Source organism: Moschus berezovskii, chromosome 28 (assembly GCF_049115385.1).
Source record: "Moschus berezovskii isolate FMDL1 chromosome 28, NW_MosBer_1.0, whole genome shotgun sequence".
Classification (NCBI taxonomy): domain Eukaryota; kingdom Metazoa; phylum Chordata; class Mammalia; order Artiodactyla; family Moschidae; genus Moschus; species Moschus berezovskii.
In genome coordinates, this window is record NC_142487.1 from 3,993,605 (window position 1) to 4,021,097 (window position 27,493).

General features: G+C 46.0%; 1 protein-coding gene across 1 annotated transcript in view; it reads right to left on the reverse strand.

Moving 5' to 3' along the window:
* Nucleotides 1-257: 257 nt before the first annotated feature.
* The window catches only part of COLEC12 (collectin subfamily member 12), a 185,224-nt gene continuing 157,988 nt past the window's right edge, over nt 258-27,493 (reverse strand). The window contains exons 6-10 of the mRNA XM_055417125.2: nt 14,161-14,649; nt 13,176-13,312; nt 11,865-11,974; nt 3,286-3,431; nt 258-1,698 (exon numbers count right to left, since the gene is read on the reverse strand). Of these exons, the coding sequence (XP_055273100.2) occupies nt 1,679-1,698; nt 3,286-3,431; nt 11,865-11,974; nt 13,176-13,312; nt 14,161-14,649 (902 nt within the window). The 3' untranslated portion in view covers nt 258-1,678. The remainder of the gene's footprint in view (nt 1,699-3,285; nt 3,432-11,864; nt 11,975-13,175; nt 13,313-14,160; nt 14,650-27,493) is intronic.

The following is a 27,493-nucleotide window of genomic DNA, read 5'->3' on the forward strand; positions in this document are numbered from 1 at the left end:
CACCTAAGAAACCAGAAGAGGATGAAAAAGATGATAGAGTTTAGTCTATAGAAGGTCTTGAGCCTGAAGAGGTACCAGGGTCCAGGGCCTGTCTGGGATCGCAGGGCCCAGATGACGGCAGGTCCTGCCAGTCTGACCAGATCCCATGGACAGGATAGCAGGGCATCCAGGTGCTGAGGAGACGGCCACTCCTGGGCTGCAGAGACAGTATAAATGGTGACCAGGGCGAGACAACACAGTCCACACGGCTACAGGTGTGAAAGTCAAACTCTGTCTTTATTCTTTTACCATTGTACGTGGGGTAGGTAGCAGCATGGCTGGGGAGGTCTGGGAAGGGAATCTGGTGGGTCGAAATCTTACCTTTGATCATCAGTTACATTTAAGCTTGATTTCAGCACATTGCATGTTAGACTTCTCCATGGCAAGTTAAAGAGTAGGAGGCAGATGGGCTCCGACAAAAGGTTCTTTGCAAGAGTTCAACACAGTGGCCAAAGTTGTATTCTTGCATTTCATCATGCATATGCCTTGGAATTCTGTGTTTTTGGAATCTGACATAAGATTTCCAGGTAGCATAGAGCTGTCCCCACCTTAGCATCTCTGCCTCTGGCCGATGTGATGTTATGCTTTCCTGACATTTAATATCTGCCCTGGTATGGGCCTGAAACCAAGTGTATTTATGTCTCGGCCACAAAACAGGACCTTCTATTAATAGCCAGATACAGGTGCTCTGTCCATCCTTCCCAACAGATGCCTCCCCGCCACCCCCGACTCTGCCAAAATGGCATTAAAGCACATCCTGAGTTGACCATTCCTCTGAGCCTGGCAGACACACAGCAAGGGTGTTGGCTGGTGATGGGCTGGAGGCATAGCCCACTTGACTGAGCCACGTACATGTTCAGGCTTGACCCCCACTGGCAAAATCTTCAGGCCATTTCTAGACATTTCAAGTGATTGACTCCTCTGAGGAAATGATACATTAAAATATACATACACACATATATTTAATTATTTTTTTAAACCACAACTGAAAAAATTTCTTTGCCACTGCGTAGAATTAAATCTGACAAGAAACCCTATGAGTTTTTATTAGTACCATTATTGTTTTCTTTGGCTTCATGTACTATATTGGTAAAATGTCAAAAATAAAAAGAAAAAAATTGTAAAAAGGCAAATACTTTATACAAAAATACAAAGTTTTAAAAGCTCTTTAAGTATATTTCATATTGTTACTAAGAGTTGGCCTATATATCTGTATGTCTGCATATTTTTCTTACATTTGGGATTTTATCAATAGAAATGTAAGGTACTGTTTACACGGTGTATGTTTTCAGTTCTTCCTAAAGCTCAACAACCAATGATAATCTTTTTTCTGATTGGAGCATTCCATACTCTGGAAGATATGATTTGCATAACTGTATGGTTATTGGCTGAGAAGAATCTATGTGATTCAGTCCATTTGCTTACTGGCAATCCATATATCACACTAGGGGAACACTTTTGTTCCAAACTTTGTCCTTGGCAAGGCAGATGGTAGAGAACACGAGCTTTCAATGTTTTCAGTAATTGGTCTTCAGTGCTTTCCCCCTCAGTCTAATGAGAAGGTGATGCAATCAGAAAGAAGTATCTTTTGCCTTTGAGAACTGTCGACAGTTTGCTCCTATTATGATATCATGGTCCATTATAATGTAATTGCTAATTCTAAAAGAGAGGAAAAAGAATGGGTGTTAGTTTCTCTTAAAGAACAATGTTAATGGACAATTCAGAAAAAGGAGTGTGTTCAAATCAAATCCCAAATGTAGTAGTGCTATTGTGCTCAGTCGTGTCTGACTCTTTGCGACCCTATGGACTGTAGCTCACCAGGCTCCTCTGTCCATGGGATTCTCCAGGCAAGAATACTGAAGTAGGTTGCCATTTCCTACTCCAGGGGATCTCCCTGACCCAGGGATCAAACCAGTGTCTCCTATATCTCCTTCATTGCAGGCAGATTCTTTACCCACTGAGACATTGGGGAAGCCCCTTGATGTAGTTACACTTGTTTCTTTTTTCCTTTGTTTTCAGATTCAAAAAATCTTTACCAAGATCACTGTCAAGGAGATTACTGCCTATACCTTCTTCTGGAAATTTAATGGTTTCAAATCTTACATTTGAGTCATTCATCCATTTTGAGCTTATTTTGTGTAGGGTTAAGAGAGTGGTCTGGTTTCACTCTTTTGCATGTGGCTGTCTAGTTTTCACAGCAGCATTTATTGAAGAGACTGTCCTTTCCCTATTGTATATTCTTGGCTCCTTTGTCATAAATTAATTGACCATATGTGCATGGATTTATTTCTAGGCTCTGTATTCTCTTTCACTGATAGAGATATGTGTTATTTTTATGCCACTACCACACTGTTCTGATTACTGTAGCTCTGTAATACATTTTGAAATCAGGGAGTGTGTCCAGCTTTGTTCTTCTTTCTCAAGATTACTTTGGCTATTTGGGGTCTTTTGTAGTTCCCTACAAATTTTAGGATTGTTTTCTCTATTTCTGTGGAAAATGACACTGGAGTTCTTATAGATTTTCCATTGAATCTGCAGATTTCTTTGGGTAGAATGGACATTTTAACAATACTTTTCCAATCTGTGAACACAGAATATGTTTCCATTTATTTGGGCCTTCTTCAATACCTTTCATCAATGTCTTATAGTTTCCAGTGTATAGGTCTTTCAGTTCTTTGGTTAAATTTATTCCTAGGTATTTTATCTTTTTGATGCAATTGCAAGTGGTATTGTTTTCCCAATTTCTCTGATAGTTTGTTATATGAAAAGGCTTCAACATAGGTGCCATATGATAAAGAACACTGACTGACAATGTTATAAGGTAATGACCTAGGCCCATTAGTCTAAAATTTACTGAGTACTTCCTCTACATTAAGTGAAGTCACTCAGTCGTGTCAGACTCTTTGCGACCCCATGGACTGTAGCCCACCAGGCTTCTCTGTCCATGGGATTCTCCAGGCAGGAATACTAGAGTGGGTTGCCATTTCCTTCTCCAGGGGATCCTCCCAACCCAGGGATCGAACAGGCAGACTCTATTAACTTCCTTGAGTCCTCACAAAAACCCCATTAAGAGGATTACTATTATTATTTCCCTGAGGTTAAAAGATTGCTGAGATACTCCGTGGCAGAATCAGGACTGGAATCCAGTTGCGGAACCTACTTTCGGAGCCCTTATGCCCCTCATCTCTTGCCCTTTAATAAGATATAAGCTCTGTGGTGCTCTCCTAAATCCCTTCCACTGCTTACCTCTCCCCCTGTCTTTCTCGCAGATGAAGTGATTCATGTCTTCACACTGGAAATCGTTCCACTGCCCAAAATTAATCAGTCCAGCGCAATCTTCTCCAGGCCCATGGCCATGACCCCAGTTATCTGGCTGTCCAGCTTTCCAATTTCTTTTAAGAAAACAGAAATCGAGTGTTATTTGCAAAGTCACGCAGACGTTTGCTTGACCCAAGAGCAGCAGAGAAATGTAAAAACAAAACCAAGGCCTGTCACGCGTCCCAGAATGAAAATGTGCTGTTTAAAAAGCTGCACACACTCTGATTCTGAATAAGCAGCAGCTGTTTCGAAGAGGAGCGTGTGACGCAGCCTCTCCCTGCAGGCTTGTTATCTTGGCCACAGTAGAGTCAGCTCATGGAGCTGCTTCATCACATTGCTGAGGAAGTAAATCAGTCTTCAACACAGCTCAATGAATGACAGCTTTCTAATGTGTACTGGAATGCTGACTTCTGGGCTTGAGTGTGAATATATACATTCTGAGGATGGTACACCCACACACAAACACGCACACACTTCTGAGAACCCAGAGGGAATCTTTGTACATTCTGATATCTTGTCTCTAACAAGTCAGAGTCAGGCAGAGAGAGAGAGACACCCCACCTTTTTTTAAACTTTAAACCTTTTATTTTGTATTGGGGTATAGCCGATTAACAATGTTGTTGTGGTTTCAGGTGAACAGCGAAGGGACTCAGCCATACATATTCTTGTATCCACAGACTTAGCAAATAAACTTGATGGTTGCTGGAGGGAAGGGGAAGTTAGGGACTTTGGGAAGGTCATGTACACACTACTATATTTAAAATGGAGTGATATACACTTACAAGACCCTATAAACACTTCGTTATGGTTTTCTGGCTAAGCTCTAGATAGCTAATTGCTTCAGAAAGAAATAGTAATTTAATCTTACTGAAAATGACTCATACATTTCACAGCCTTTTTTGGGAGAGAGATTCTTCAAAACAAGTTGTCTTTAAGGCGAGCTCAACGTGGGGCTTGTTAACTTGTCTGCTGCTGCTCCCAGCACCCCTCGTCAGGGTTCACTGTTCCTGTCTCTCTTTCTAAGCGATCAGCTAGATGTGCTTCCAAGAGTCAAAACTTGAAAGGCTACATTTTCTTTAAGAGCCATGTCCTTGAACAGAAGCCTGTGGTCACCTCCTGAGAGGACAAGTTTGCCTCGTGCGGAGGGTCCGAAAGAACATCTGCAGCAGGAGGTGCTTCCCGTAAACGATGACTCATTTCCCAAGCAGCAGCATCTGACTCCGTAATCACTCACTCTGGTCCATGCTTCATGTTTCTATCAGAGTGGCCGTGGCTTTGGCCACTAGAGAGAAACCATCCACTGTACAGACTCTGACGGCCAAAGAAAGTTCTACAGTAAAGAAACATGTCTCACTACTAAGATTTTCCTGTTCTGAAGCCAGACCAGGGTCACCCAGGGATAAAGACCAAACTGCCCTCCATCTTTTGATGACAAAACCAGCAAAAATCAGGGCAGTGGGAAAAGGGGAGTCGAAATTTACAGTCAAAGGATGGGAAAACGAGGTAGAATTGACTCCCCTGCACCAACTGTATATTTAGGGATTTTTTTTTTTTTTTTAAGAAAATGAAAAGTGAGGGACTTCTTTGGTGATCCAGTGGTTAAGCATCTGCCTTGCAATGCAGAGGATGTGGGTTCGATCCCTAGTCAGAGAACAGAAGTTCCACATGCTGCACAGCAGCTAAGTCTGCATGCCACAACTACTGAGCCCGCACGCCACAGCTAGAGACTCTGTGCACCACCAGAGAGTCTGTGTGTGTACCACACCAGAAGATCCCGCGTGACACAACTAAGACCTGACACACCCAGATGAATGACTAAATAAATATTTTTTTTAAATGACCTCACTTAGATAAATCTAGAGATGAAGAGATATTTTAGAGGAAACCATCAAGCAATGAGAGTATAAATGGGATGATACTTAGGTGGACGAGTCAAAAATAGTCATTCATTTGCTCATTCATTCCAGAGTGTCTACTGCATACAAGGGCTAAAGCTAGCTGATGGCACCACGAGTGCTGTAGAGAACAGACTGCCAGTCCTCGTGGAACTTACATCCTAGGCAAGAAACAAAGCAGTTACAAATCTCAGACTGTCACAGCGATGCCAAGAAAAGGTGAAGTTGGAAGGAAACTTTTATGTAAGCTTTTTTGGTGTGTTTCTGTCTTACCTTGACAAACCTTCCTAGAAATGGCAATGGTGCCCAGGCAGTTTGGTGGTGCTGATGTACACTTGCTTCATTTCTGCAGTTGTATGAGGGGGTTCCATTCCAATTTTGCTTACCAAATTTGAGACTGTGGTTCTGGATGCATTAATGATGGGACATTTGATATTTTTCATCTCACAGTTAATTGAAAAATTGCATAAATAGGAATTTTGACAGATGATCTGTTTAGTGTTTTCCCCTTGCATTTCCTTGCCCTTTTCAGTAGGTAAAAGGGGTTTACAGGGAGTTCTCTGGCAATTCAGTGATTAAGACTCTGTTTTCATTGCTATGGGCATGGGTTTGACCCCTGGTTGGGGAACTAAGATTCCACAACTGGCATGGCATGGCCAAAAAAAAAGGGATGGACAGATGAGATGAAAGAGAACAGATTGATGATGGAAGGAGATAATTTTTATCACCGTTCTCCATTTGTTTTTTCCAGGTCATGGAAATTCTTCAGTGTGGTGTTTGAAGTAATCCTTCAAGACTAAAGGTAGGACGTGGCTGTGAGTGGAGTGACCCAGGTGAGATCAGCAGGGGTGGGAGATGGAGTAGCTTGAAGCCAGGCTGCAGGGGTAGTTTGTCTTGTACATGGTCTCCCAGCATCTCTTTGGAAAAGCTAAAATCACACAGAGTGATTTGTGGTCAATCCCTCCAGTCTGCATGCTTATAACAGCGCAGAGCATGTCAGAGAAACAGAATGTATATGTTCTGGAGAAGAATTTCAGCTTAAATAGTGCCTAAACCTCACTCACAGGTAGATTCTGGAAAGAGAAACGGCTGAAGCCTGGGTGCTGCATTCTTAAATCCCATATTATAACACACAAGTTGCAGAAGTGGTTTGATAGCAACATGCATTATGTACTTGGACAGTGTATTCTGAGTACACCGGGGACCATGGAAGCACCTAGACTCACTCTTCCAGGAGCTGGAATCATGAAGCATCTCAGCTAGTGGGTGTGACGCACCCCCTCCCCACCCCACCCTCCCCGTTCTGGGTTTGTCCTCATGGAGGTCGAGCACAAACTTTCAACCTTGGCAATCAGCCCCTCCCAACCACACAACTTAGTACTTTCTCATCAACCGCAAGATTGACGGAGGCTTCATGGCTGAGAAAATTCTTCTGGTAAGAACCTGGCCTCAAAACAGGAAAATCTTAGCAGCGAGAAGCATTTCTTTGCTATTGAATTTTCTCCCACTATAGAGGTTTCTCTCTAGTGGCCAAAGCCAGAGTCACTCTGATAGAAGCATGAAGAGTGAGTGATTATGGCATAAGATGACGCCAAAGTTTCCCTTCCAGTGCTTTTTAATTTGTGGGGACTTGTTTGATGACCCAGCACTTGTTTGACGATCTTGGTGAATGTACCATATGCACCTGAAAAGAATGTGTATTTGTGGTTGTTGGGTGAAAGGTTCCATAAATATCAATGAAGTCAACGTTATTTGATTGGTTGGTTGGTTTAGTCCCTAAGTCGTGTCCGACTCTTGCGACCCCATAGACTGTAGCCTGACAGCCTCCTTTGGTCCACAGGATTTCTCAGGCAAGAAATGGTGTGGGTTGGGATTTCCTTCGCCAGGGGATCTTCCCGACCCAGGGATCGAACCCAAGGATCAAACCCGGGACCCCTCATGACAGCTGGTCTCCAGTATTGTAGGTGATTCTGTACCAACTGAGCCACCAGGGAAGTTAGTTGATAGTGTCTGCTACATTCCTCTTGGTTTTTCTGTCTACTTGGTTCTATTAATTACTGAGAAGAGAGCATTGAAACCTCATTTGAAGCCCTGCTCTTCACCGTATGCACATTTAGGGTCAAGGTGTCTGTCTTCTTGATTGAGACAGGGTCCTGCAAATCAGACTATATTTACGTGAGTGGAAAAGTATCTCTCATTCATACTGTGCCCAAAACTCTAGAAAAGATTCTCCAGGCTGGCACAGGGGATGGGTCACGGTGGACACTCCAGGATAATTCACTGAATGTTATCATGAGACCGTGGGCCAGCAGATCTCAATGTCCAGCCAGGGGACTGGTACCAGCTGGTCAAGAATGAAGTTCTCACAGGCCTGTTGTGAAAAGAGAAAAAATGAGGACAACTCTGCGTGTATGTATGGGTGATGGCCAACTGTCTTTTTTGATTTTGTTTTTGTTGATTTTGTGCTGAGATTTGTTGATAGGCGATTTTTGTCTTTTTGACTGTACTATGTGGTATGTGGGAGCTTAGCTCCCCAATTAAATCCATGGCCCCTGTACTGGAAGTCTTGACCACTGAACCGCTGGGGAAGTCCCAATAGGTGATTTGTAAAACCCATGTCCTTAGTTGGCAAATAAAATCTTGGCAACACAGGTCAGCTCTCCAGTCTTTCTCTTGGCAGTGCATTGGTGGGTGGACCCAAAGCACTTGGAAACCTGTTCCTAGGCACCCTCCTGAGACATGACCGATTGCTTCTCTTGCCCCAGTATTCATAGTCAGCGAGTCAGGTTGTATGTTTTGCTGGAAATAAACCTTTGTTCAAGTCCACGTGTACCTTAAACTTTCAGCATCCAATTCATGCCACTGTTGCTTTTTGTCTGATAACTCCAGCACCATCTTCCTCAACCAGCTCTCAGGATAAAAATTCAAGTAGGGGCATGAGACAGAGGAGAGAGCCTTTCATCCCTTTTCTATTTCCTCCTTAATAGTACCCCCAGTGCCTGAAACAATTTCAAAAGGGGAGAAAGGGTAAGAGCAGAGTAGGGAGACTGATTTCTTCTGTAACCTGGGTGAGGCATGGGGAGGGGCCAGGTCCAGAAACCACTGCGTGCGGCAGGGGAAAGGGAAGTGGTGGACCGTGCATGGAGGCCACAGAAGCAAAGAGGAGGAGGGTGCAGGTGAGTCTGAGTAGACGCAGAGGTACCTGTGTTGGGAGATACCTGGGAAATCCCATGGACAGAGAAGCCTGGTGGGCTACAGCCTATAGGGTCACAAAAGAGTTGGACACAACTGAGCAACTGAACAACATGAAAATGATGATGGCGATGACAATAGGAGTTGTTGTTGTTCAATCCCAGTTGTGTCCGACTCTTTATGACCCCATGGACTGCAGCACGCCAGGCCTCCCTGTCCTTCACCATCTCCCGAAGTTTGCCCAAATTCATGTCCATTGCCTTGGTGATGCCACCCAGCCATCTCATCCTCTGACGCCCTCTTCTCTTTCCACCCTCAATCTTTCCCAGTATCAGGGACTTTTCCAGTGAGTCAACTGTTTGCGTCAGATGACCGAAATACTGGAGCTTCAGCTTCAGCATCAGTCCTTCCAACGAGAATTCAGGGCTTATTTCCTTTAGGATTGACTGGTTCGATCGCCTTGCTGTCCAAAGGACTTTCAGGAGTCTTCTCCAGCACCACAGTTCCAAGGCAGCAATTCTTTGGCGTTCTGCCTTAGACAAGTAATAGGAGTAATAGTACAAATACTAGCAGATAGCATTTCGTGAGCACTTCCCATGGGCTCACTGTCATTGGTGCTTGATATGTATCATCTCAAATAATGGTTACAATACTGATGTTGGTGCTTCTGTAACCTGCACTTCCAGATAAGGGCATGGAGATTCACATGGTTGGGTAACTTATACAGGGTCACGTAGCTGCTGAGTGCTGGTTGAAGGCCTGGAACCCAGACCTGGTGAACTCCAGGGCAGATACTCCCTTCCCTTGCTGCACTGGCTTGTTTTCTTGTTTGTGGCATGTTTATTATTATATGGCAAGTTCAATTAGCCTTCAGCTATTGAGGCTTCATAATATGTCTGCCTAATTTATTCTTGCTTTTAAAATCTGATCCCAGGGATTTTTACATGTTTATGTGTTCCCTTTGGGTGGAAAACAGGAAGCAGAGTCTAGGCTCTGGCTGGGGTGCTGTGCAGTTGTGGCTGGGAACAAAGCTTCCCGAAGGTGTCTGGTGATGTGATTCTTTCCTGTCCCAGGTACCAAAGCTGGGCTGTCATCCCAATCAGTACTTCTTGCTGGAGCCTGGGAAACAGGAGAAAATTCCATCCTGGAAGGGCTGGCAGGGGTGCTACTGTTCCTGCTCAATCCATTCCACGTGGGCCAACCCAGTTTGTGCTTAGAGGAGGGCTTCAGATTGACTTTCTTAGTGAGTCTAACCCAGACCTTTCTTTTGTTTTTGCGTTTATGACTGCGAGAAAAGTGGAGGAGACTGAAGTTATTTTTTTTTAGCTCCCTGCTGAATCCTTTAAAAAAATGATCCATACTCTTGACTGTCAAAGTAACACATTTATCTTTCCCCTAGTATTTTCTGCCTCCTGTCCCAACTTCCACAGCTCTGATTTTATTTATTTTTAAAAATTTATCTATTTCTTTGCATCAGGTTTTAACTGAGGCCTCCTCTCCCCACTTTCACTGCTCCAATTTTATTTTAAAAAATTATTTATCTGTTTATTCAAGTGAATCGGGTTTTAACTGAGGTATGGGAATCTTTTGTTTCTTTATTTGTACCAGATCTTTTTTATATTTTAGTTGCAGCACATGTGAACTCTTAGTTGTAGCATGTGGGATCTAGTTCCCTGGCCAGGGATTGAACCCGGGTCCTCTGCATTTGGAGTACAGTGTGGTAGCCACTGGACCACCAGGGAAGTCCCTCCACTGCTCTGATTGTAGATGACAACTCTCACAGCTGCTTTGAGTCTCCTGAAGCGTATCCTTGCCGCAATGGATGCCCTCCTTGGGTGTCAGTCACGTTTCCAAGGGCCAGGATGTGGTATGGCTGCCTCCCATCGAGGATGGGTGTGCAGGGAGCAGACTGGCTGTCTGTTGAGCCAGAAGAGAGATATCCATTTGTCCTGGGGACAGTCTGAGGCTCACCTTTGAAGCTGACCCCAAATCTTCAAATGTTCCACCTCAATGTGTGGTTGCTATTCGAAAGGAAATGGCCTGGGTGGTTGATTCCCTAGTGGTCCAGTGGTTAAGAATCCACCTTGCAATGCAGGGACTGTGGGTTTGATCCCTAGTTGGAGAACTAAGATTCCACAAGGCATGGAACAACTAAGCCCACTAGCTACTGAGCCCACATGATACAACTAAGACCCGATGCAGCCAGATAAATAAATACTTTAAAAAAATCCTTTAAAAGAAATGGCCTTACTCTGGTTTCCATCTATATCCTCTAATCACGCTTTTCACACAGAGGATTTAAAAGAGCATGAAGAAGCCTGTCTACCCACACACACAGGCACATGTACACGCACACACACATACACAGAAATTCTAACTGGCCCCTCCATCCCTCGAGCTCATCTTCCTGTCCTTGACCATGACTGCTCCAGCCCTGATGCCCATGACATTGTCCTGGACCTTAGTCTCTCCTCTCTGGGTTCCAAGGATGCTGCGCTACTCCAGCTTAGGACACAGTCCTGAAGCCAAGATGCCCACACGCCTGCTTGAGCCTCTGTAGGACATGCCTTCTCTGTCTCCAGCAAAGGAAAGGTATTCACAGGTGGGTTTTTATAAATTCTGCCCTATTTGGTACAGTGTGTGTTGCATAGTTTCACATTTCCGCATCCTCTGGAGGCAAAGCAAGAAGAGGATGAAGAGGTGAAATTGAAACGGGCGCAATTTCATCCTCTTCAGACCCAGGGGTGGGATTAGGGCAGGAGTGGACACTGGGGTCCGGTGAGGCTCATGGAAATTTCTGTAGCCCTGGGAGCTTTGAGAAGGTTCTATGAACTGCTTCCATTCTCTGTTGCTGCCTTTATAGAACTAGGCCACACTGGACTTATGGGGACTCTTCAAAGCTGCGGGAGATGGTCATCCCACAAGGGCCTTCGTTCGTGGTACACTTGAACTTTCTATGTGTAGGAGAGTCATCAACTTGTAGTTCATCCCCACACTCTGGCCAGAAGCCCAGTGAGGGCTGGGACACCAACAGTGTCATCCTGAAGAGAGTGCCCTGCCCATGTTGGAAACACATCTGGGGAGCTCGACTGAGCTGGGGGAGCTGGACTTCCTTGGCATTTGCGGCAGCACTTAAAGAGCACGCTTTGCCATCTCTCTCCCTACCACCCTGGGTGGTTTTATGAGTCAGTGTTTTTGTTTGTTTGGTTTTTTTCCTTGGTAGAAATGAAGAAAAATTTACTCCATGAGAAGAGGAAAGAAACCCGACTTTTACCCCATATTGATTTCCCTCCATGGAAATAAACATGTAGCTGGTACCCAGAGGCTGAGTGTGAGGACTGTGTTGGATACACGGTTGTTCAGGAAGAAACACAGACCAGCGAGAGCCTGACCAGCACCCTGGACGTTTCTGAGACTCACTGGTACTCCGGAAATGTCCCGTCCAGCCACCTCCATTCATTCTCCCGCTCCAAGTCCGTGAGGCCAATCCAGTAGTTCTCTTTCGCCACCATCTGCTTTTTGATCCATTGCTGGAAAATAAAATCATAGATGGTGCGTTACTATTTCTTGAACAGATGTTTGAGGGACTTTCAACATTTAGAAACGAGGGACACTTTCAAAGAGGATGCTTGTCATAACTTGTGCACTGCTTTTGCTGTCCTCTGTTTATTGCATTTGTTTTGCCCTGGGGTTTCTTTTTTGATGGTGGGGGGGTGGGGAGGGCTTTGACATGTTTTCTTCTTATAAGTTTATAAGCAATACTCCTAAACTATCCAGATCACTCATGAACCCCACCAGGCTCCACCCCCTCCCACAGCCCCTCCCTCCAATGTTCTAATAACAGTAACAGCCACAGCACTATTAAGCTCTTCCTCCTGGCCAGGTCCCATGTGCAGTGTGTCATGCATAACATGTCTTCGAGCCATTACAACCACCAACCTAATAAAGGTGACAAGTGGTTGAGCTGGGATCAGGCCCAGGTGCCTGACCACTGTCTTATGGATGCTGGTTTCCAGTCAATTACTGCAGAAGCATCCGTTTTCAGGCTCCTGTCTGCCGGAGACATGCAGGGGAAAGAAAGGAGGCCCCTGTGACAGTGCGGCAGTAAAGAGAAAGCACTGGCATTATTGCTAGATGGACCTCAGTTTCAGTCTCAGCTCTGCATTTACTTGTCTCATGTATTAATCATTCAAATTTTGTGGGGCCTCAGTTTTCCTGTCTGTAAGATGGGGATAATATTACCCACAGGCTCCTGGGGTGTGGTAAGGTTTATAGGAGAAAATGCCTGGCACACATTAGGGACCAGATGAGTGGTTATCATGTGTGGGCTCTGTCCCGGGACCATATATGCCCTTCCTGACCCTGTTGAGGCCACATGTCTGGACCCTGGCATTCGGCCCCACCCCTCCAGTGCTCAGGGCTCTCTGCCTCTCCATAGGAGACTTGAACCGACCTGCAGGCTTCCCGCTCTTTCAACAGTCACTGGGAAAAGCCACACAGCTCCAGGCTTGATAAAGCAAGAGCTTCCAGGTGTGAGCACAAGGACTCAATCCCCATGCCATGAATGCTTTCTGTCCCTGGATAAAGCCCAAATCTCAATCATGTGGCCCGCGGTGTTTCTGTGACTATGAATTTATGGTATCTTTGAATCCTCAGTAAGCATGCACTTTCCAGATGTCAGCGATCCTTAAATTACAGTTTTCTCCAACCCTAAGAACGCCACACACGTACCTGCTCCTCTCCCGTGTTTATGAAAACGAGATGTGAAGACATGCTTTCGCAGAAAAGTTTTGCATCCTCAAAAAAGTCTCTCTCAGTCGAAAAATAGTAGCATTTGTCTGTGAAGTTCTTCCAGTGAGGCAGGCAGCCTAGGAATGCAAAGTTTAAAAATGCCGATGAAAACATACACACACTGAAAACACTATGCCTTTAGGAGGCATAGCCACAGCCCGGCTTCCCCAGAGCCCGTGTGCTGAGTCTGTGACTGATGTTCCTGAACATTCTAGGGGCCAAGACCAGTCCGAGGAAGTAGGTGGCCTGCAGGACACATGGTGGTTAAAACCACTTAAGCGGGCCTTTGTGTCTGGATTAGTCTTTACAACGACAGAAGTCACAGACACAGCAATAACAAGCAGAACAGGCTCAGGTGGTCCCCTCAGCCCGGGATCACATAGAACCTATAAACAAGAGGCAGGAGAGCTAGGCTCACAGAATAATGCAACTTAGGGGGACTGCAGGAAACCAAGCGGAATCGGCTGTGGGTCCAAGGGGAGAAAGACAGGCTTGGTTGCAGACCCAAAGCTTTCATTATCCAAGGATGAGAAGGTGCCATAATACCTTCTCAAAGAGAAATGCGATCTGGCTTCAGGAACAGAAAGTTCCATCTGCACGTTAACCAAGGGTCGACCATCCCCAGGTGAAAGGCAGAGAATGAAGACAGGGATGGCGCTGGGGTGGCCAGCCTCAGATTTTCCCGAATTCAAGGTCTGGGACCAGTTTGTCCCTGAGGACCCGACTTAGCTAATGAAAAACAAGCGCTAGAGGAGCTGATGCTGTTTAGGGATAAACACACGTGCCTGAAGGATGCTGCCTGGAGAGGGGCCAGGCGAGCAGCAGGGGGCCCACCCTGTGTGATGCCTTTATTGCTAATAAGATTGGGTGTGTGGGGTGAACACAGGGAGCACCCCAATCCCAGGTGTGAGGAGCTCAGACTCACCGTTGGCCTCAGGTGCTGTGGTCGGCTCGGTCTTAAGGGCCAGGGGCACTGCCGCCCCCGAGGGGCCCGGGGGGCCAGGGGGACCCTTGATACCTGGCATGCCTGGCACCCCAGGGAGGCCTGGCAGCCCCCGTGGCCCAGGCACCCCAGGCTCCCCCACGGTGCCCTGCAGTCCCTGGAAGCCGGGGGGGCCCTGGGGGCCTGGGAGTCCATCCTTGCCCGGCGGGCCGGGGGGGCCTGGGTCCCCGCTGGGGCCCTGGGGGCCGGGCTTCCCAGGGGACCCTCGGGAACCTTTGGAGCCTTGCAGGCCTTTGGAGCCTTTGCTGCCGCGCTCTCCAGGGGGGCCAACTGGCCCGATTGGGCCCCTCTCACCGGCTGGGCCAGGTGGGCCCGGCTCCCCCTTCTCTCCTTTCTGCCCCTTGTTGCCAGTGGGGCCTGGGGGTCCCTGCTGTCCTCGGTCACCTTTCGGACCCCTGGGGCCAGGAGGACCTGAAACATAAAAAGAAGACAAAAGGCATAAGTGTGAAATCCAGGACACCTCTGGTTATCGAGGACCATTTTTCCACCAACAGGAAGGCTGTGTGGGTTAGGATCACTGTGTGTGTGTCTGTGTGTGCGTGTGTGTGCGCTCAGTCATGTTTGAGTCTTTGCAACCCCAAGGACTGTAGCCCACCAGGCTCCTCTGTCCATGGGATTCTCCAGGCAAGAATACTGGAGTGGGTTGCATTTCCTTGAGATGACCTCTCTCTTATTTCCTCCTCATTCCATTTATCTGATGAATATTTATTAACTACCTATTGTATGACAAGCACCATGTAAAGTGTGGGGTTAGGGGTTGAATTGGACTAAAAAGATGCCATGGAGTGTTGAGGGACTCTGTCCTGTAATTCCCCCATCGTACCAGCCCGGCTTCTCCTCTCTGCTCCTCCCCTGTGGGGCTCCTGTCCCTCCAATGGTGCTGCGGGAACACCGAGGTCCTCAGGGCCGGGCCTCACTATGGACCAGCTCACTGGCACAGGAGGTCTCTGTTGGGGGTGCTCTCAGGGCCAGCTAAGGAGGACCAGTTTCATTTTTCCCAGTGATGCAAACAGTGCATCAAATGCGTCTAATAATGCAAATAGGGTTTGGGCTTCCCTGGTGGCTCAGACTGTAAAAATCCACCTGCAATGCAGGAGACCTGGCTTTGATCTCTGGGTTGGGAAGATCCCCTGGAGGAGGGCATGGCAACCCACTCCAGTATTCTTGCCTGGAGAATCCCCATAGACAGAGGAACCTGGTGGGCTATAGTCCATGGAGTTGCAAAGAGTCAGACACAACTCAGTGACTCAGCACAGCACACAGGGAGGGTAGACTAGAGAAAGAAATAGACGCAGCATCTCACTGGCAAGGGAGGAAAAAAAAAATCGTTTTCCTCCAAAGGAGAAAAAAGCAGCTCCCCTTTAAAAAGGCAGGGAGAAGGTTGGGGGAAGGGAAGCAAATACTTGCTCATCTCTCCTTGCTCCAAAAGGCGGTTCACTTAACATGGGGTTGTCCTGTTTTCTCTGAGTTCTCAAGAGTAACATCGACATCACACAATACATCACAAGCAGGATTTGTATGAAAATGACAGGGTGAGGTATCTTCACATACAGTATGTCACGTGACCTTCGTCTATGCCATAGGATTCCCACAGCACATCTGAGGACACGCAGGGCCAGAGACACAAAGCTTTGTTCAGAGTTACTAAGCAACTCAAGACAGATCTACCCAGGGGAATGGGGCATCCCAGGTGGCGCTAGTGGTAAAGAATCCACCTGCAATGCAGGAGACCTGGGTTCAATTCCTGGGTCAGGAAGATCCCCTGGAGAAGGGAATGGCAACCCACTCCAGTATTCTTGCCTGGGGAATCTCATGGACAGAGGAGCCTGGCAGGCTACAGTCCATGGGGTCACAAAGAGTCGGATACAACTGAGCGACTGACACAGCACACCCATGGGAGTAAGACACGTCCAGTTACCATCAGGGGGAGGAGCTGGGGCAGGAATTCAGGGCTTCTCGTGTTGAAATGAACACATCGTGGAGGACATTGTGCTCAAATATTCCGCTGCCTGGAATCTTAGAGCATCTGAGATCTCGCTATTTTACAGGAATAAGTGAAAGAGCTCCACACCCATTCTCTGGATGGAAGCACAGAGCCTTGGAGGCTGGAAGGACGGAAGTGCGGGGGAGAGGCAGGATTGGTGGGACTCCCACGCTCAGTTTTTCCTGTCCCCCTTCACCAGCACACCCCCCCACCCCTCCACTGGCTGGTCAGGACAGAACGGTGAAGCAGCCTTTCCCACCTCAGTAGGGGGATCTCTGTTCCCTCCCACCCCAGACCCTAGTGGACATCACTGCATCCACATACCATCCACGGCCACGGCCAGCCCTCCATCTCGGCCCTCCCTCTGCAGAAGCCTAGGTCCTGGGCTCAGCTTTGCTTCCTTGAGCCTACCCATGACATTGCCCCTGCACTTTCAGGCCGGACTCTCTACGGAGCTGAAAGTGAGTTTATGCTGAACTAGCACACGCTGGTGCTAGCGCTGGCTTCAGTGCGTTCCTTTTAGGGTTATCTGCCCCATAAGTCAGAGACTTCGGGGTGAAACACCTTCTTCCTGAATCCATCTTACTGACTTTTGTCCATCTGCTCCTGTTGACTCCTCCCTACCATCAGCTCTCCAGGCCTCTGAGTCCTCATCTCCATCCCATTAATGGATGGTCCATTTTCTCTGGGATGTCCAGCCAGCACCTCCAACCTGGCATCTCTACTGTGACCTCGTCACCTCTGCTGTTCGTGCCCTCCTCCCGTCATCTCTTATCCCGCTGCATCATCACAGCCGTCTCATCACCATCCTAGCGCCGGTGTTCTCTCGGCCTCTCTCCCCCCGTCCCTCTGTCTTTCTTGTAGATTTTTATGGTTACCTCTCAACTGCTCTGCCTACCTGATCCCTCTCCATGCATCTCACTCTACATCTTTCGCACATTTGTCTTCCTCACACTCAGCTCTGGATCCCACTTGCTCCAGAATACCTTCTTGGCCCTCTGGTGTCAAGGCTTCTATGACCTGATCTCACGTGTGTTGATTCATCCTCCTCTGCACTTGTGCAAATTTCTTCTAGAATTCCCTCTGCCCATATCCATCTGGAAAATTCCTGCTCACCCACCATGTAATCCTCCCAGGTCACTCCAGGTGGAAGTTTTCCCTCCTTCTATGATGTTTAGTCCTTGATCCTTCTTCGAGGACCCTTCCCCATCCAGTAGCTAGATTACAGGCCACAGTCATTATCTAGCAAGTGTTTGTCAAATCAATGTGCCTCATGGGTCAAAAACCCCATTGCAGGCTTCCCTGGTAGTAAAGAATCCACCTGTTAATGTGGCAGATACAGATTCAATCCCTGGTCCAGGAAGATCCCACATGCTGAGGAGCAACTTCTCTAGAGCCTGGAAACTGCAACTACTGAGCCCACGTGCCCTAGAGCCTGTGCTCTGCAACACGAGAAGCCACTGCAATGCGAAGCCTGCACACAGCAAGGAAGGGTAGCCCTTGCTTGCAGCAACTAGAGAAAGTCCTCGCAGCAACAAAGACCCAGCACAGCCAAAAATAAATAAATAACTATTTGTATATATATATATATATATGTATGTATGTATTTTTGGCTGTGCTGGGTATATATATAAAAGAAAGCCCATTGCATTAGTGCTAACATGTTGGGTCCAGCAGAGATTAGAAGGGAGGGATTCTAGGGTAACAGTGTCCTGCCTGGTGCCTTTACCTCATTCTAAGAAGTCACCTCCACTCAATCTATGTATCAGGTTGACCCTGGCTGCCAGTACAGAGTGGCCATGGGGACATGTCTTCCCAACTCTATTCATACTTCTGAACTGATCCTGTGATCTTATATCCATAATTTGATTTTTTTTTCTCCTGTTTAACCTGAGGAGGCTCAGTAAACAGCCTAGCCATTTAGGAAAGACAGAGGGTGAGTTTTTACTGCCAGATGGATCTCCTTTAAAAAGGTAACTTAGCTCCTTCGTGTAGTTGAGAAAAAATGTCTTAAGAGATTATTAGTGGGGAAGGTGGCCTGTGTGGTCCTCCGTAAAGCATGCAGCATGATGGAAGATTCTAGTGGAACGATACTGACAATAGGCCAAAGCAAACAAATCTGATTTATTTGGAATAAGGGCAAAAATAAAAGTAACTCCTTCCACACACAACTACTTCGGTTTTGTTCATGTTCTATGTTTGACCTTAAGAAATCCAAATAATGAAGAAGATCTGTTGGGAAATTCAAGTGCTTTAGAAATTCTTTATTCTCTTTATGGATTTGCCAATAACCAGCGTTGCTCTATCATGCGTGACTGGGGTTGGTGCTGCACTCCCAAGTTATGGGAAATGAGTTCACCCATGGCCAGGAAATAGTGCCCATTCCAGGGCCTGTCTCCCTGTTCTGAATGTTCCGACAGACCCATGTGGCAGAGAGTTGTATTTCTTCCATAACACCCTCCTCTGGTTGCCAACAGAATTCCAAAGACATACGATTCTCTCTTCCCTTCCTGACATGAATCCAAGACCTCCTTTACCTGGGGTGACAGCTTTTCATGAATCTTCTTCCTTTCGGGGTTGGGTAGTATATGGTGTTTGGCTATTTCTCTCTGAACCTAAGTTACACTTGAATATCCTCACCCCCTCCACAAAGAATCATGGCTTATTTTAATAATGCCATAAAAACGCAGACCGCACAGTCAACACAAAATACCAACTGATACTAATTTCCAGATGTTGAGAAGAAAGGGAATAAAATATTGGAAGGAGATACAAGTTTTTGCCTTGGATAAAGTCTAAAATCCTACTTGTGACGGATTTCCTAGCTGGATTAGGATAAAAACTGAATTTTTCATATGAAGCACTACATCCATCACAAATAGATTATCTGCATATTCAAAGAGACACATGTGTCCCAGTGTTCACTGCAGCACTGTTTATGACAGCCAGGACCTGGAGGCAACCTAAATGTCTATCAATTGGTGAATGCATAAAGAAGTTGTGGTACATATATACGATGGAATATTACTCAACCATAAAAAGGAATGAATTTGAGTCAGTTGAACTGAGGTAGATGACCCTAGGGCCTGTTACACAGAGTGAAGTAAGTCAGAGAAAAACAAATATGTCTCTACCCTTATATATGTAGTCTAGGACAAGGGTCCAGATGAACCTATTTGCAGAGCAGGAAGAGAGATACAGATATGGAGAACAGATGGAATTGGGAACGGAGAGGGTGGAATGAATTGAAAGAGTAGTACTGAAATATACAGATTACCACGTGTGAAATACATAGCTAGTGGGAAGCTGCTTTATAACACAGGGAGCCCCACCTGGCACTCTGTGACAACCTAGAGAGGTGGGGTGGGGGCAGGAGGGAGGCTCAAGAGGGGCAACCAATACAACTTTGTAAAGCAATTATCCTCCAATTAAAAAAACAACTATGTTCTCTGTTATACTGAAAAGTTAAATATAATGTTTTATACTCATGGCTGTGGATAAACTCCTAGCAGGCACACTGCTAGGACCCACGTCTTCATCCACAGCTGCCCCAGCCTTGGAAAAATCTCACAGAGCTAGAGCCGGAGGCTGGAACTCTGCCTTCAAACACTGGGCTATGGGGAAACGTACCTGTGTGCCCTGTACTCAGGGATTCATTCATTCGTATACTTGGCTCATTAAGACAATACTTTGCTCGCTCCTTAAAACCTAGATGTTTGCTATTTATTTCTTTTTAACAATCACTATGAAAAAAAGCTAAAACCATTTCAAAAGTCAGGACTGGATCCCCCTACAAAGCTGATCACTAATGCTAGGGGTATATCTTCCTCAAGGACCTGGGATGCCAGTATTGCTTTTGGCATCTGCATGATCCTAGGATTTTAGGTATTACTTGAATCTTTATTTTTTAGAGGGGGGGTGAAGCTGTTAAAGTCAAAGTAAAATGAAATAAAATATAAGCCACTGATAGTGCCTTAAAAGTGAAAACTCTGAAATAAATGACAAGATAGTATTCATGAGCCCTTGCAATAACTTGAATTCAGATTCGAGAAAATGATGACGCTACATGTGGGGCAGACATGATGTCCTGTACAGAACAGCAAACTGGAGGCCACGTGGTTGGCTGCCTAGCTTGGGATTTTTTTTTTTTTTTTGCCATGTGGCTTAGTTCCCTGTCCAGGGATTGAACCCGTGTCCTGTGCAATGGAAGTGTGGAGTCCTAACCACTGGACAACCAGGGAGCTCCCCTGGCTTGGGATTCTGAAACGCCAGGATACCGTGTTGCTGGTATAGCTTTTGAATGAAGCCTCCAGAAATGCCCATATATGACCAAGATCAGAACTCAGGACAGCTGTGTTTGCACTGTCAGCAAAACCTCTCCCCAGGCTTCTAGGCTCCAGAGCCAGGGGCCTTAAACACCAGAGTCCTTTAAACAAACATCTTAAAGAGGATAGGAGACTTTAAATACTGTGCTGTTCTGCTTTGGCCACCAAGCTGCAGGCTTTGAGAAGGGCCAAGTCCTGTATCCTAACCCTGAAATAACTTTACAACTTGTTTTCCAAAAAACTGCTCGTGCCTAACGGGAAATAGAGAAACCACTTTAATTCTTACTGCCACTCAACATCGTGGAGACTTTTATTTTAGAACCACAAGTAGTCAGGTTGGAAGATACAGAAAAATAGTAATATCATCTGACATATTTTTCTTCTCACGCAGTGAAATGAATCACATTTATTTAACACCCACATATGAAAAAGTTGTTCTGCTGCTCTTAGGTGAAAAGGAATATACAAATTAAAAGGAAATTTAAGACAGGATATTTGGCAATTGTTTTAAAGAATAATTTGGTTCTTGACCTCATGTTCAAGATAGTCAGACATCTGGAAAGCCATGGTAGCTCTTTGTCCACAGAGGAGGATATATATAAGCCACTGTTTCTCATCAACTGGCCACAGTGTGCTTCAATGCCTTTGAATGCCTGCACTCAAAAAACGTGGATCAGGATTTCCTTGGTGGTCCAGTGGTTAAAAACCCACCTGCCAACTGCAGGAGACATGGGTTCGATAGCTGATCCGGGGAGATCCCATATGCCCTAGAGCAATTAAGCCCATGTGCTACAACTACTGAGCTCACTCGCCCTAGAGTCTGAGTGCTGCAACGAGAAGTCACTGCAATGAGAATCCCATGCACCATAACTAGAGAGGAGCCCTCAGCAGAGCCAAAAATAAATGTATAACATGGATCAAAAATGAGTGAAAGCCAGAGACTGGCAGCACCCAGTCTGATTCCTCTCCAGGGCTGGGCACCAGGAAGCCAGCAGTAAGAACTTCTGAACTCCCATTAACCTTAAAGCCTGCGTCCATACAACTGTATTCTTTGTGGACATGAATGTTGTCCTCCACGGTGATGTACTGGCTGGGGCTATAGCAGAGGGAAAAACCTGGACAGGAACTGAACATACTAATACTTGGGTATGAATATGAGCTAAGCCTCTGCCAGGCACTGCACTGTTTTATTAACATTATCTCATTAAGTCCTTATAACTGTAATAGGTAGACAGATACTTGGTACTCATCTCCAGGGCTCTCCGGCTCTAGAGCTCTTGTTCTCATCACTAAACCTCATGGTCCTCCCAGAAAAGCAGGTGCAGGGAACTGTCTGGTTGTACTAGGAGGATGCGATTTACACCTGCATGTATTGTAGGAGTAGCTTAGGGTGTGAGGTAAACTTGCCGCCTAAGAGTGTGTTTTATGAAGTATGAAGTCTTCCATGTACCAAATTAGGATAAAAAATGTTACATTATCTTCAACAAAAAAAATAAGCCTTTCATAAGGTTCTGGGGTTTATGGAGGTAGAGATCATTGTTGTCAGGATTCAATTTTGTTGTTGTTTAATTGCTCAGTCGTCTCTGACTCTTTGCAACCCCATGGACTTCAGCACGCCAGGCTTCCTTATCCTCCACCATCTCCTTGAGTTTGCTCAAACTCATGTCCATTGAGTCAGTGATGACATCCAACCATCTCATCCTTTGTCACCCCCTTCTCTTCCTGCCCTCAGTCTTTCCCTGCATCAGGATCTTTTTCAATGAGTCAGCTCTTTGCATCAGGTGGCCAAAGTATTGAAGCTTCAGCTTCAGCATCAGTCCTTCCAATGAATATTCAGGGTTGATTTCCTTTAGGATTGACTGGTTTGATCTCCTTGCTGTCCATGGGACTCTCAAGAGTCTTCTCCAGGATTCAGTACATGACTTCATATCTAGTTCCAGATGATCATCTTGCTCAGCCATCTAATCCATCAGCTTCACGTTTCAGTTCCTCATGAGGCACACGTCTGCTGTGGCTGAACTGTGCCAGAAGCATTAGGGTTCTTGCAGTGTGAGTCACCAAGAATTTCCTGGAAAGCATCAGGTTATTCGGCATCTTGCAGAGGCAAACCTAACCTAGGCCGATGTTAATCCCACCCTGCTCCATCCTAAGTCTCCCTCATGCCCAGGGGTGGGATCTGGTACAGAGAAAGAGGAAAGATGCCAGAGATGAAGTGTGGGAGGGACCACTGGAATTCGGAAGCTGATTCCTCTCCTGCCTCTGGTTCTCTTGAAATCGCCGGTGGGCATTCCCGTCCTGGAGGAAGTTGAACAGATTGAATAGAAAGGGGGTGTCTTGGCTTGAGAAGTTTCTCAGGTCAAGTCACAGAAAGGGCAGCTAATGAACAGACCAAGCATAAATGTTAGTGGGATGTAAGGAGAGAGTAACATGGAAACAAACACATTAGCATATGTAAAACAGATAGCCAATGGGAATTTGCTATGTGATTCAGGAACTCAAACTGGGGGCTCTGTAACAACCTCGACGGGCAGGATGGGGAGGGAGGTTCAAGAGGGAGGGGACGTAGGTATACCTATGGCTGATTCATGCTGATGTTTGGCAGAAACCAATACAATATTGTAGAGCCATTATCCTTCAATGAAAATGAATTTAATTATAAAAAAAAGTGAATGGGAAAAAGAAGATACCATTCAGAAACCGAGCCCTGAGGTCTTTCAGAGACAGTCAGAAACCCCATCCTAAGAGACATCTCCCACTCAATACATCTAAAGAGGCCTTTCTTTCTGCGTCTCCTGGTCAGCACCACCATCCACCTCGCTGTTGTTGTTTACTCCCTCAGTCGTGTCCAACACTTTGCCAACCCATGGACTGCAGCACGCCAGGCCTTCCTGTCCATCACCAACTCCCAGAGTTCACTCAAACTCATGTCCATTGAGTCGGTGATGCCATCCAGCCATCTCATCCTCTGTCGCCCCCTTCTCCTCCTGCCCTCAATCTTTCCCAGCATCCACCTTGTTGCTCAAGCTAAACACTTAGGAGATGCCCCTTCCTCCCCCCTGCTCATGTCTGATCCATCCATGAGCCTTGTTCAGCTCCTTACAGCTAACCTGATCCTGTGTCCAGTTTCTGCCCACAGCACTCCACTCCATCAGTGTACCGGTGCCTCTGGGCTTGGGACGCTCTGGGGAGGGAAATCCAGGGTTTTGCACACCAAATGTGGTCAAGAAGGGATCTGGGTGGGCTCTGAACATTCACAGCTCCTCCAGCCCAAGCGTTCCTCACCCTGCAGGCACAGCCACAGAAGGCCAGTCAGGGCTATTGTCTGGGGAAGAGCAGGGCTGCCCTTGATTCTCTCTCCAGGATTCCTCCTGACTGAGAAGACCCACTTTGGTCATGCATGCTGCTACCATCCATCCCAAGTCACCCACAATGGGTCCACTACCCCTCACTGGACTGCTGCCTCCAGGATTATCTTCCTGGTTTTCTGGTTATCTGTTCTTCCCCCAGCATCCAGGATGACCTTTCAAAAATATAAATCAGGTCATGTCACCACCTTCCTTAAAACTCTCCCCCACACTTAGAGTGAAATCCCGTCACGTTGGCCTCATTCGCTCCCCTGGTGCGGCCAGGACGAAGGGCATGCATTTTCTGTGATTATCTGTGGGGTTTGCATCACAGGCTTTGCACCAGACAGTCTGGGCTCAGATCCCGTTTAGCTACTTATCATTTATGTAAATTTAACCAAGTTCCTTAAATCCCTCGAAGCCTTAGTTTCCTCATGAATAACTGGCAATGAGTTTTTGAACACCTGCTTTACAGAATGGGTGTCACAGGGGTAATTCATGAAAAGCAGTCATTACACTCATACTTAACTTCAGTTGATAAAAATAATCAGAAACAATGGAAACATTAACTCATTTAAGGCCAGGCTCTGAATCTTCAACTAGAGTATTTCATATACTAGCTGTCAAGACACACTCTATAAACTAAATATGTCAGACGTTTCCTTGCAGAAGAGAAATGAACAATTAAACTGTTAATTCATTAACAATTAAATAAACAATTAAAATAAACAATTCATATGTCAACTGTTTATTAAATTAACAATTAAATCATGGAATGATAAACCTATGTCATTTATTGTTGTTTGGTCACTAAGTCGTGGCCAACTCTTTATGACCCCATGGACTGTAGCCCCCCTTCTCTAAGGAAATGACATCTCCAAAGACATTTATAGCTAGAAAATATCCAGAATACCATGTTAGGATTGTTGAGGGTATTACAACTTTAAGAGACAATTAGAAAGCACTTATTTTGTGAGACTGCAAGTCTGCTGAGATTTCCCCTCATTCTGAATTTCGGTCGAGAAGGAATAGGGGAAAAGAAATAAATATACGTAATAAATAAATCAAGCACTGAAGAACTGTCTAGCTGTGTGAAAGCCCACTCTTTATTCAGAGTATGACTCTCACCTACAGTAACCCTGACAGGCATTGTCCAGCCCCTCTATAGCCGGGGCACACATACGGTTCACAGAACCCATTATATTTTCAAGCAACAGCAATTTTTATAAGGAACACTATATAAAAACTAAAACTTATTTTCCTTTAATGAGTACCCACTAGTCTTTGTTTCACCCTCTGGAGCGCCTCAGATGTCATTTAAAATCTCTTCCACATGACAGCCTTTTGAATAGTTATAAACAGCTGCCTTATTCCCCACTAAGCAATCTCTCCTATAGGTTAAAGTTCCAGGTTCTTCCATCCTTCTTCACAGTGCATGGTTTCTAGACCCCATCACTAACCCTGGTCCTATTTTTCTGAGCATGCTGGTCTGTGAGCACCCCCTGTTGATCGGGCTCCTTAACATACACACTATCCTCTGGGAGTGGTTTTGCCATGCTAAAAGGAGGGAGTGTCACCTCCCTCATTTTGGAGATCATATTTTTATTAATACAGCAAAAGATCACATGAGCTTCCCTGGCAGACACATTGAGTTGCTTTACAATCTACTAAAATGCCCCACGCTTTTCATGCACACTTCCTCTAAGTCATGCCCCCCCGCCATCAACATTCATGTTTGGTCTTCTCTATCTACAAGTGGGGATTTTCATGTCTCCCCCATCTATTTCATTTTGTTGGCATCTCTTTACTGTCCCAGCCTCTGGAGATCATTTTGGATCAGGATTCTCTGACCTGTTAGTTAGTATACACAGTTTCACATCACACAAGTACTGGCCGTCATCTGTGTCCTCATGCTAGTCCCTGCAAAGCTATTGAGCAGGTCCCTGCCATCTGCCACTCAGCTCTGCTTCCAGGCTCAGAGGGGCTCATTTAACTATCACTGTTTATACTCATTCGACTACCATGGCAGTTACACCCAAGGGTGACTCCCAGTGACTCATGCCCTTGTATAATCCTTTCCCCTTAAGCATGGAAACTGTAACTTGCTTCTGACCAACTGTAAATGGCAAAGGTGATGGTTTGTCACTCCCTTGACTAGGTTACATTATATAAGACTCTATCTTTGCAGGCTGGAGTGAGAGAGACTCCCTTGCTGGGTGTAAAGAAGCTGCAATGGTTTGAGATGGCCACATGGCAAGGGGCTGGGGTGACCTTTAGGACCTGACAGCCCATCTTACCATCCAGACTGCCAACAGATGAATTCTGCCAAGAACCTGAAGGAGTGTGGAAATGAGGCTTTCCCTAGTCAAGACTCATGAAACCACAGCCCCTCACTGAGCCTGTACCTGGGCAAGACCCTAAGCAAAGGATACACCTATGCTGTACCCAGATTCCTGACCACAGAAACTGTGAGATGAGAAATGGGTGCTGTAAGTGCTGAGTTTTTAGTAATTTGCTATGAGTGACTTCACTTTCACTTTTCACTTTCATGCATTGGAGAAGGAAATGGCAACCCAATCCAGTGTTCTTGCCTGGAGAATCCCAGGGACGGAGGAGCCTGGTGGGCTGCCGTCTGTGGGGTCGCACAGAGTCGGACACGACTGAAGCGACTTAGCAGCTGCAGCAGCATGCAGCACAGAAAACGAATCCGACCAATAAACCCATCTAATTGGTCATTCATCCATCACTGATTGCTCCACCTTGTTCTGAAGGGTGTCACTGCCAGGAGCCTCGCTGAAGTCCAGATATGCTATTTTTCATTCTCCTAGTTTAAACAATATACTATCTCTGTTACTGTCAGGAAATAAAATGAAGTTCATTGGCCTTCTTCTTAGTGAAGTCATTCTGATGATTATTGCTTTCCTGAAAGCTCAAAAATGATCTAGTCTGATCCAAGGACTTTCAGTTTATAGGGATGACCTGGTTTGGAGTAAAACTCAGATTTTATATGTAAGTCATAGCATTTCCCTCCTCTGTGGAATTCATGGCACTTGGAAGTAGGAATCTCTTAATGGTCACTCCATGATCTAAAAGATTGAATCTTTCTTCCAAAGGAGCCCAATTTATAATGGCATTGAAATTAGCTAGGCACTGAAAAATTCCAAATTAACCAGTCTTTCATTCACAAACATTTAATGGAATATCTTTAAGATGTTGCTGCTGCTAAGTCGCTTCAGTTGTGTCCGACTCTGTGCGACCCCATAGACGGCAGCCCACCAGGTTCCCCCGTCCCTGGGATTCTCCAGGCAAGAATACTGGAGTGGGTTGCCATTTCCTCCAGTGCATGAAAGTGAAAAGTGAAAGTGAAGTCGCTCAGTCGTGTTCGACTCTTCACAACCCCATGGACTGCAGCCTACCAGGCTCCTCTGTCCATGGGATTTTCCAGGCAAGAGTACTGGAGTAGGGTGCCATCGCCTTCTCCATACCTTTAAGCACTGTCCACAAATTCTTAGTTATGCTTCCCTTCCTTTTGAGAAATAGAACTTAATTATCCTCCCCTTCGAGTGTGAGATGGACTTAGTGACTTGTTTCTAAAGGAGAGG